Below are 11,170 nucleotides of genomic sequence, written 5' to 3' on the forward strand. Positions count from 1 at the left end.
CCATGTATTCCGTGCGGACTCACTCACAGGGTAATTGGATTAAAAACCAAAAGATGCCCCTCCGTTACTTTTAGTAGAACTTTCAGATATTCCAGCTGGAGCAATGCTGTATGTGAGATGTATACGGAATTTCTGGATTCAGATATCTCCAATTTATGAAAAACGTATTCATTTTAATCGTGTTATCTATAAGGAAGTTTACTGGATTGTAAATCATATGAAACAATAACAAAAAAAAACAATAATATTTATTACCACTTAAAGATTATATAGATAGCAATAACACAGATGGAAAACCATATTGGGGCTGAAGATGATCCTAGAGTTTTTTTATGCCTGTTGGTGGGATCACCTTCAGAAAATAAACATGACACTGTGAATTACATTGAATAGCAAAAATGTCTTCTAGATGAACTTTTCATGCATAAGTAATACATGTAGTAATGATAAGAAATTAAAAATGGAACACTGGGGGAAGTAAGGAAAGTCATGAAAATTGGACGGGAAATTTCGCATTTTTTTAAATTTCAAATTGCGATAGAATGCCTGAGTGAGGAGGAGTTGTTTTTCGTCGTAACGCATCTGTCTTTTCGGTCTAATATACTGTTTTAATGAATTTATAAATTACGATGTCCGGTCTGAGTAGACGACCCCATTACTTTAGCTCGGGGAGCGAGACAGGAGATTCAGACTAATAATTGTTATTGTTATTCATCCGGAACGAATGACCCAAGTTTTGAAACGGGTTTACGTTAATTTAACCGATAATTAGTATGATTTTAACCGGCGGAATCGATGAAATTGGGTTTCTCCCAGTAAATGTATCTTATTAATAGCTGAATGCATGGGCGGGTATGTAACCATTAAGTATCAATCTGAATAATAACTGTGTAATAACATTTATGAGTAGTTTTTTTCATGGTAATTTATGCAATCTTCACTTTATGGTAAAGTATTATGATTTTTGATTTTGAATGTCATATAGAATACTCCCAGCTTATGTTACCAAGGTAAATCGTATGCCGACTTCTCATGAACTTTCTGGGATAAGATATTCGCGTGATTGCGATATTCCATGATATTTCCTGGGCCTAATACAAGCCGGCCTTTCAAGTATTTTCTTTTTCAGCTTATAACAAAGTGTGAGACAAAGCCACCAATGAATTGGATACATGTGATTCTATGTGCATCAATGCTCTCATGAAAATGGATCTTGAATTAAATCGAGGGTGATCGAAAAACTTCGTAGCCAGAGTGTATGCAAAAATGCTTCGTATCCATGAAAAAAAATATACAAAAGTGATCAAATATTTCAATGCCTATTGGAGTCTTTGGTTTCGAAATGTGGTGTTATGGAATTATATCGAAGATCGAATGGACAACCTTGTGAGTAATCTATAAGATCTAGCAAGAGTAGGAGAGAAGTCTTTGGAAAAATCCTTGGATAGAAGACGGGGAAATGTGATTAGCCTCATAATGGGGCACGGGAGTCTAACGAAAACCATTGTCAAAGGACAGGCGGAAGGGAATAACGGCAGAGGTAGACGGGCGGATGAAATAGCAGAAGAATAATGTTGGGGTTGAAAGATTAGCCGATGGGATAAATGAGTGACCCGCTGCGTCAAACCAATCTTATTATTCGTTGATGACTTCAGGCTTTACTTTGTGAAACCTCTACATATTGGAAATAAAGAAATAAAAATTTGTAAGGTTCACTATTATTTTAATATGGGCACGACCCGGGTTTCGTATCTCGGGTGGTGCCCATACTAGTTATACTTGACGAAGTAACCACGTTACGAAATCCGGGTCGTGCCCATATGAAAATTATAGTGAACCTTACAGCGTTTTATTTCTTTATTTCCAATTACAATTCGTTGTCTCGGGCGTAACTTCGTGGAATCTACGTAACATGATAAAATTTAATGGTATAATGTTATGTAATAAGCTTTATAATACCACATAAACTTAAAGCTATTCGACATAGGCTTCGACGTGGCTCATAATCATCTGGTACATTCGGATCGTGGACAGGAAAGAATGACCAAGACTGTCTCCGAAAGCCAATTTACTAGATAATGACGTGTCACGTTGAAATCTCGGTCGTACAATATTAAGTTCATGCGGAATTGCAAAGTGTCTTACATTTTTTAAAAATCAATCTTGGCATTTATAACTGTTGTTGAAGATGATCACATTCTATTTTACAAGTCCCTTAGAAATCTCGAATGGGTATGAAATTTATTGCAGCTGACAGTTACACCATTCTTACTTTGCTGAAGTTATAGAAAGAGGTTCCAAGGAAGTTACAGACAGTTTATTTCATATTTTGTTACCCGGTTCTACCTCGAGTTAGAAGCATAAGCTCCAAACCATAGAATGTATTCCAATTACCACATCTAGCACAATTTCCGTAATTTCCTTGGTAATTAAACCCTAGAATCACTCCAACCCTTATGATTTATTCCTACCTATACCCTGACGCTATCGTGACGTTAATATAACCTAAATTATGCAAGCATTCATCCGAAACTTCAGTGCCATTGCTCAACTGACAATGCATCTTCGTTGATTTGTTAACATTTTGAAAGCATTGCACTCCAGTGACGTCATCCGCGGAACGGGTCTCATTATTGTCACGGGAACGACCTACCTCGCATTAGTGGTACTATTTAAAAATCTTCTCATAACAATACCACAAAATTCACCTAAATGGACTTTTTCCCTTTTAAGTGCACTTCAAGTCATGAAAACACTGTGGTGACACTGCTATGGGTATTTGAGAAGTATTGAATCCATTACTCTTTGTGGGATAGTTATAGTGTGATAGAGTTGGCATGGCTCCAGCGCAGGTTAAATGGTGAATGACGAAATTATATATCGCGAAGCCTCCCTTGGGATGCTTTTCGCCCTTGATTCGCGGACTGGAATAAACGGCGATCATTTTTGACGAGCACGGGGAAAGGCGAAAGTGTGGGCGCCTTAATGGGTGAAATGCTATCGCTCTTTCTCCGACCAGGGTAACGAACCACATCCCGTCGGGCGCGTATATAAGATCCTCCGTGCAGATGGTGAATCTGTCACTTGGGCCTCTTCTGCCTTTCCCCACGAACAACGGACGAGCCATGAAGCTGCTGGTAAGTTGGAAGAAAACTGCGGCCTTAAATTGAAGTGGAGATGAGTCAGTGATTTTGACAGATAGTGAGCGTGTGATACATCATTGTTGTGTGAGCTAACCAAAAGCGTTGCAGTGAAAATTCCGCGCCCATCGTGAAGGACTTAACGATCACCAATCACAAGACTGAGTTTGGACCAGGGGGATTGCATAGAACTTATTCCAGTCCTTATTGCATATATTTATTTATTCACTCAGGGTGAATTTTAATTAGTTATGAGTAATGTTGTGAGCACGGCGATGAGTTCAGATTGATCCCTTTATTCTCAATATGTATTTGTTAAACAGAGTGGAGAAAAATTGTGCCACGAAATGTTAATCCTGGATGGCTTTTGCCAGTAGGAACAAAAAATACTTATTATGATGTTGAGGCCGAAAACGCACCATTTTTAAACTACAGAAACGTTTAACCAAGCGCTCCAATTGACCGCCAGTTTTCCCTGTTGCGCGATGCCATGGCAACTCATGACTTCGAATACGGTAGTTTCCTTCATCAAAAAAAACGAAAGGCATAGATTGCGATTCGTTACACATCATTAGTGTATTCATAATATACAAATTATTTGGTTTTAGAAATCCCAGTTTAGACGTATGGCAATGGTTAATTTTAACCGCATTTGAAAAAGGCCAGATTGGCTCCCATGCGATGGCACTCCACGTAACTTCACTAGTTTCTATACGAGTAGATGGGAGTTTTACATCGTCTGAGATTACCAATGCATGCATGAGGCACAGAGCTCAGGGATATATTTCTTAATAACCACCTTTTAAAACTGGCTATGGTCGGAAAGTTTTCTTCGTTTGATAAGGTATTAGTAATCCATAATTAAGCCGAGCGCTACCTGCTAGCCGGGTACTCTGCTAGGTGCTAGCAGCCTGCATCAGGAGCCTTCGCCTAGCGGTGCACACGTCCTCACCCCAAGGTCACCTCAATTTGCGGCAGCGGGAACCAGAAAGACGTCACGCGGGCTTTTCCCGGCATTCATACTTATCCGTCGCGTTTTCTCGCGCTTGAAAATTTTCACTTTTCATTTAATCGCGAAAAATAGATATCGTCAAGTAAAAATCTGAAAGGGTGAAATGCGTACTTCAGGAGTAATAATCTTTCGATTTAGACAGTAAAAAATGTAAGGAAACCACCCTGTTCTATTCTTGCATTTGCCTTTATCCATAGCAACCGGCACAGGGCAAACTCGCGCTTGGCTTAAAGTTTCTGCTGTTAACAAATTGTGCGTTTTCGACCTTAACATCGTTAGTAATTTTGGTTCTTTTCAGCATCAGCTATCCAGGGTTAGAATTTTGTGACATAATTTTTCTCCTTCCTGTATTTGCCTCGTCTTCGGGGGTGATTTTTTATATGTTTTCAGAAATGTTCAGAGTGTGGCGATAATTGCAAAGTGATCCGTTTATTTGTCACGAAGAGGATTTCATTTGCAAGGTACAACGTGAATAAGTTATAAATTCGATAGATTATACGATCGCAAACACAAATTTCAGCCAATGCCCCTAAATAGGCGCGTGAAATCTCCGAATTTCCACCGGTTTAATTCGTTGCATACCACCTAATTTTCCACGGACCACTCCTTTTCAAAGACGCAATTAATTTGCAGGGAAGTAATTGTATCACATTTTAGGTGGCCCTGATTATGGCTTATTATACCACAAAATTCGAGTAGGGTAGTTTTCTTCATCAAAGTAAACGAAAGGCATTCATTGCGATTCGTTACTCACCATTAGTGCATTCGTAATATACAAATTATTTGGTTTTAGATATCCCTGTTTAGACGAATGGCAGTGGTCATTTAGCCGCATTTGAAAAAGGCCAGATTGGCGCCCATGCGATGCCACTCCACGTGACGTCACAGGGACCTAGTTTCTATACGAGTAAATAGGAGTTTTACATCGTCTGAGATTACCAATGCATGCATGAGCCACAGAGCTCAGGGAAACATGTCTTCATAATCACCTATTAAAACTGGCTACGGTCGGAAAGTTTCCTTCGTTTGATAGGGTATTAATAATCCTTATTTAAGCCAAGGGCTACCTGCTACCTCGATACTCTACGCTACCACCATGCTCAGCGGCAAGCAGCCTGCATCGTAATGACGTTCATGGCCTCGCACCCAGGTGGCCTCACACAGCAGCAGCCAGACGTCACGCGGGCTTTGCCCAGCATTCATACTTAGCCGTCGCGTTTTCGCAAGCTTGAAAATTTTCACGTTTCATTTAATCGCAAAAAATAGACATCTTCGTTTAAAAATCTAAGAGCGTGAAATATGTACTTTAGGATTAATAATCTTTCCATTTAGGTGATAAAAAATAAAAGGAAACCACCCTATTGTTTTGCTTTCAGCGACAATAGTGGTTTTAGTACACCCATTTAAGTGCACGGTGGATGACAACACATATAGTGGCCAACGGGAGATTCATATCCCTAAATATTCTTTTGGCCAACCTCGAAGGATCTATCGCATTGGGATGCACGCGTAGTCTGGTATACCATCATATTGTGGAAGAGCCCTGATTTGTCAAGTGCTTTGTTGGAAAATTTTGGGGCAAAAGAGTTAAAGAGATCTGCTATTTCACGGTCGTTCGGCCACATCTTTAATATGTACCGAAGATATGGTATCCAGCGCAGAAAAACATAATCTGTGAACTTAATGAAATGCAAAGGAAACTGGCGCGGTTCGTCAATAGCTGCTACGGGCGTACAGATATCGTTACCCTGATGTTAAGAAAATTAGGCTGGGAACCACTAGATACTCGGAGGCTGCACACTAGACATGGGTTGCTGGAGCAATTCGGAATAGATATCATTCGGAGGGCCACGGAGAACATCATTATTAGATCCTCATCAAAATTCCAGGTCTGATAGAAACGATACATTGAGAGAGATATTTGCCGAACGGATGGATATGGGAAGTCGTTTTTCCCCCGAACAATAAAGGACTTCAATAAATAATAGGTGGAACATCGTTAGAGCATTTCCTCTTTATCGGCTGACGTCTGGTTTCATAACATCCCCCGCCACATGCCTATTGAGGCAGCTTGCGGGTTTGTTTGCAGATATTTTCTCAAATGAATTTCGGCATGTACACTCGTCAAGTTCTTAGTTTACAGTTTTAATCTGAAGCGCAGAAAATCACGCAGTCACAATATACTATATTCAGGTTGGAGTTATTAAGGTCACATCAATCACGAAGGCATAATCATTCTCTTTTCAGCGTCTTTAAGTATGCCATCTCTTTAAATGTCTTTTTTTTAATCATTTTGAGGTTCAACCTGGAATATTTTAGTGAAATAAAATTTCATGGAGTTTTGGATGAAATCATGCGTTTCAAGGTTTCCTTTTCAAACTAATTTTAATCTAATTCAGCGGCCATGAAGGATGGAGAACGTTCATACGGAAATTTGTTCATTCAAATTATGTTATTGAGAATATTTTCCCTTCCATTGGTTTTCTCGCATTTCTTCCTTACTCAATCTATTGAGGAATTCAACAAATTATAATTTCAGTGCATTGCATGTCAGTTAAATGTATTCATAAAAGTTCACTGCTAATTATTTTCTGGGTTTTCTTCTACGTTGATTAAAATGGCTTTGACGATAAAATGGCTAACGGGAAGTATCTTTCTGGAGCGAGAAAATGTTTGGACTATACTTCTACATTATTAAACCACTGCGTTGTTATAAGCTCGCGGGCTCTTTATTTTCAATTTCGTTAGAGCGTCTTTTTAATTTGCCAACGACAAGTGTCCCAGTACCATTGAGGCAGCTTGCGTGCTATTATGTAGATTTAGATGAAACTATTTAAAAGGAAGATCTGCCTACTTATATATGTAATTGAAGGCATAAATGCTGAGTGAGAACCAGTTGAAAGTTGTCATGGAATCCGCGTTATTCCCTACTTATTGTATAGACGATGAAAAAAGCATAAGTTCTATTCGTTTCGGTGTAACTGTCGTAAACGATTCGTGACCACACTGATTCTTCGGCAGTCGCTGCCCTGTCTCTTGGCTGTCGGAGTCGCCTTGTTCGCCCTCACGGCTGCAGAGGAGCGGGACTCGAAGCAGAGGAAGCGGGGCGTGGACGGAGCTTATGGCTACGGAGGTGGGCACATATCTGCGGGATCCTATCACGGCGACGGAGGATACCAGGTAATCGTGATAATCACTGATTTTAAAATGCTACTAAATAATTTCAGACGGAAGGTAAGACATGAATATTTGCATTTTTATGCACAATTTCAGTTTTTACGTGATATTTTGGGTTTTTGGATTCATGAAGGACCTTTTTTTTTTAATGATTCCAAAAGGTTTTTCGATTTCTTTTCTACTTTGCACATTTCAAACTCCTCATTTGCGTAAATGCGACAAAATCCTCGGGATAGTTTAATACGGTGATTTACAGCTCTGGATTGCCGATGCTGTTGAATCACGTAATTAATAGCGGCGGGCGTGACGTGATGGAATTCCGTTATCGAAGGAGTTGAGGGAATAAAAAAATTGCTTTTTACACATGGTGATTTATTTTGTTCGACTATGATTTCTTCGCAGCGTAACATTTTCAAGGTGTTACGCTATGAAGAAACCTTTGTCGGACATTATAAATCACCATGTGCAAAAGGCAATTTTTTTGTATCTTCAACTCTTATGCTGTTGAATTACGTCATCCTGACACCTGGCAGTTAGAACCACGTTCACTACGGCATCCATTATGGGTCTTTCTTTATCCTCACACACTTTAGAAAGCCGACACAAATGCTTTTAAAAATGAATCAGTGCTCACTCTAGCTGCTTTGGAGGAGACACATTCAGGACCTACCCAAAGTCCCATCTGCACCCCAGACCAATACCCCGCACTACCGAGAGACACATCTGATTTTAATGCTCCAAAATAATCAATTAAAAGGATATGGTACTTTTCCACACAATTTACTTAAGACGACCGGTTTCGTCGCAGAGGCGACATCTTCAGGTACACAAATCGGTATTTTTATAGTTACTTTGTTGTTTATTTGGTTGCTATTACGCGTTGGTAGGGGAGGATTGCGTTGGGGTTGGGGCGTTACTCAACTTCAGGGGAATTTCCAAGAAGGGGGAATAGTTGACAAAAATATTCTCATTTGCTGAAATTCCATTCCTGATGCGCTTCCTAATCTCCAACTCCTCCAAGCAGTCCATCCTTCTTCCCTTTTTCTCAAGATGTAGAATTTCCGGAAAAAAATCGCTCCTGCTGTCACTCTCTCCTATAGGTGCTTCGCGAAATGCGATTTGTCTATCTCCCCGTTTCTGAAATGTCTTCTGTGTTTCTCTGTTCTTACTCGGAACGAACGTCCAGTCTGGCCTATATAACAGGTCTCACAGTCTCTGCATTTGAGTCTGTCAATGCCACTTTTATCATTTATGTCAATTTTATCTTTCGTATAGCATAATAACGCCCTTAAGTTAGATGTGTTATAATATGTAATTTTAAATTCTTCTCTGGGAAAGAGGTTTGCGGTTTCCTGTGAAATATGTCCGTAATAACTGAGTTTGCACCAGCGTTTCTTATGTTCATTATGATTGGATGAATGGTATATCATTTTCTGTGCCCGGAGGGAGCATTTCTTCCTTAACAATTTATTGATGACACCTTCTTCTTACCCGTTTTTTACTACAATTTGTTTGATAGTTTTGCTTTCCATGGCGAGGTTCTCGGCAGACAGGGTGGTTTTGAGTGCTCTGTTTAACATGGAATGAAAGGCGGCTAACTAATGAGAGGGGTGGTGGCGGGAGTCGGAGGGGATGACATAAATTGTGTGAATAAGTACCATACATTTATTTTGTTTACAATGGATTTTCACAAAGTTACGCCTGAAACAATCGAGTTTCTCCCAAATAATGTTAAAGAGAGAGCATGAAAATTTAAAAATAACGGAGATAGTTAGCCACCTTTTTGGGGTAAGCATAAGTTAAACCATGAGGAGTTAAATAATTACAAATAATATAAGTTAATATTCGTTTTCAAATGTGAATGTTAAAAAAAATAGCTTTCTGTGCGGACTCAACCAAAATGCCATGCCTACATCTATCATTAACCACGCGAATACAGTAATATATTCACCTTTAAGTCATCCATTTAGTCTTACATGTATGTACAATATCGTCCTTGATGGCTCAAAACAGTGAAACTCGTATAATTGCTTCTAAATTGACATGTAAGATTCATTATTTTAGCATATAGTTATATGTATGAGCAGCTTTAATATCTACAATGTATTTATTTCCATTCAGCAACGCTTCATTTTTCAAGTTGGGATGCAAAATAGATACAAAACTTATTAGAAAATGGTTTCATAAATTCATTAATATATTGCAATATCGGTAAGGGCAACCTCACATTTTGATAGCCTTTGGATTTAACAAGATACGTGATATGCATTAGCCGGACGCTGACCCTGAGTCGGCGTGAAACCGTTGAAACCCCAGTCAAGCTATTAAAGCAGCAGGTAAACATTCAAAAAGTGTCACCAGTGCATGTCATTAAACTCGTGATAAATCGCATAATAATGAAGAAATACATATGCGGTTGTATCTCTTGTTAGTGGTGCCATCATTGGAGTAGGATTAAAGATTAAGATTTGGGTGAATGGTTGAATTAATCTAGTAGATTAATGTATTCTGTTTCATTCGTCTAGGCTGTGTTTTTAATTTTTTTAATGCAAATGTACACATATGTAAAGTAATTAGATTTTTCAATGCCAAAAATTTAAAACAACAAAAAATGCATAAAAATAATGAGTAAATGAAGAGGTCATAAGCATCTGTTATAGCAGGAGTCATTCCCGAGGGTAAGGTATTTGTATAAATTTGTACAAATGAAATATGTCGTCAATATTGTATATGTCTTCCGTCACCGCCGTGCCTAACATAGGGTTTCTGTTTTATTGCCAAGGTGCACGAAGACGAAGGAGACCTGTTGGAGGAAGGCTCCAAGCACCAGAGCTACAAGACAATCACGATCACCAAGAAGGTTCCAGTCTTCGTGCCAAAGCCGTATCCCGTGGAAGTGGTGAAGCATGTGCCGGTCAAAGTGCCTCACCCGGTGCCCTATCCGGTCAAGAAGCCCTATCCCGTGATCGTGAAGAAGCCGTACCCCGTGTTCGTGGAGAAGAAAGTCCCCGTGACGGTGGAGAAGAAGGTGCCCTACCCGGTCCACGTCCCGGTCAAAGTCCCGTTCCCCGTGCCCTACAAGGTGTACGTGAAGAAGCCGGTCCCCGTGCTGGTGCACGTCCCCGTGAAGGTGCCCGTGCCGCACCCCGTCATCGTGACCAAGAAGGTGCCCGTGTTCATCAAGAGTCACGGGAAAGGCTGGTGATTTCAACGACCGCATTAACGATCAAATATCTCACTATATAGATCTCCCTCGGGTTTTTTCACCGGGTTAGATTTTACATTTATCCTCCCAATTTTAAACCGGCGTGAAACTCGAATTCTTCGCCCATATTGTTCACCGGGAAAGCATCAGGAGCCACGGAGAAGAATGGTGACTTCAATGACCGAATGCACAATCAAACATCTCGCTGTATGGATGTAGATCTCTCGTGTTTTTTCACTGGGCTAGGTTTCACACCTCTCCTTCCAATGCTGGTCCCTAACCCGGCGAAAAACTCGAATTCTTCGCCCATATTGTTCACTGGAAAGGCAACGGATATCAGATCACATCTAGCCAAGTTGTACTCGGGAAGGCGCAGCTACGAGGCGGTGATGAGCGGGAGGCCTTTTACTACATTTGCTGCTCTACTTCTCGAGTTAGTTACTGCTGAGCCTCCTCCACTCATGTGTTCATATCGATTATTTTTATGTTCTTCTGTTAACCCATCGTCTGCTGAAGTATTGTACTGCAAGCTAAACTCATTTACTTTAATCGATGCATTTTAGTGTTGTTCGTTATTCTGTTTCCCAATTTATAGTTTTACTCTGTTATTATTTGTTGAATAAACATTTCTAAAAG

At 39.9% G+C, this 11,170-nt stretch overlaps 1 protein-coding gene across 1 annotated transcript; it reads left to right on the forward strand.

Moving 5' to 3' along the window:
- Positions 1-3,092: 3,092 nt before the first annotated feature.
- Positions 3,093-10,968, forward strand: LOC124154671 (zinc finger protein 512B-like). The gene is made up of 3 exons (XM_046528534.1): positions 3,093-3,137; positions 7,174-7,332; positions 10,112-10,968. The coding sequence occupies exons 1-3, from the start codon at positions 3,126-3,128 to the stop codon at positions 10,532-10,534; spliced, it is 594 nt and encodes a 197-aa protein (XP_046384490.1). The 5' UTR covers positions 3,093-3,125; the 3' UTR covers positions 10,535-10,968.
- Positions 10,969-11,170: the final 202 nt, after the last annotated feature.

The sequence above is a fragment of the Ischnura elegans genome, chromosome 2 (assembly GCF_921293095.1).
Source record: "Ischnura elegans chromosome 2, ioIscEleg1.1, whole genome shotgun sequence".
Taxonomy (NCBI): Eukaryota; Metazoa; Arthropoda; class Insecta; order Odonata; family Coenagrionidae; genus Ischnura; species Ischnura elegans.

Coding starts and splice junctions, on each gene's coding strand:
- LOC124154671 (XM_046528534.1), top strand. Junction 7,333..10,111: donor ACGGCGACGGAGGATACCAG/GTAATCGTGATA, acceptor TTTATTGCCAAG/GTGCACGAAGACGAAGGAGA.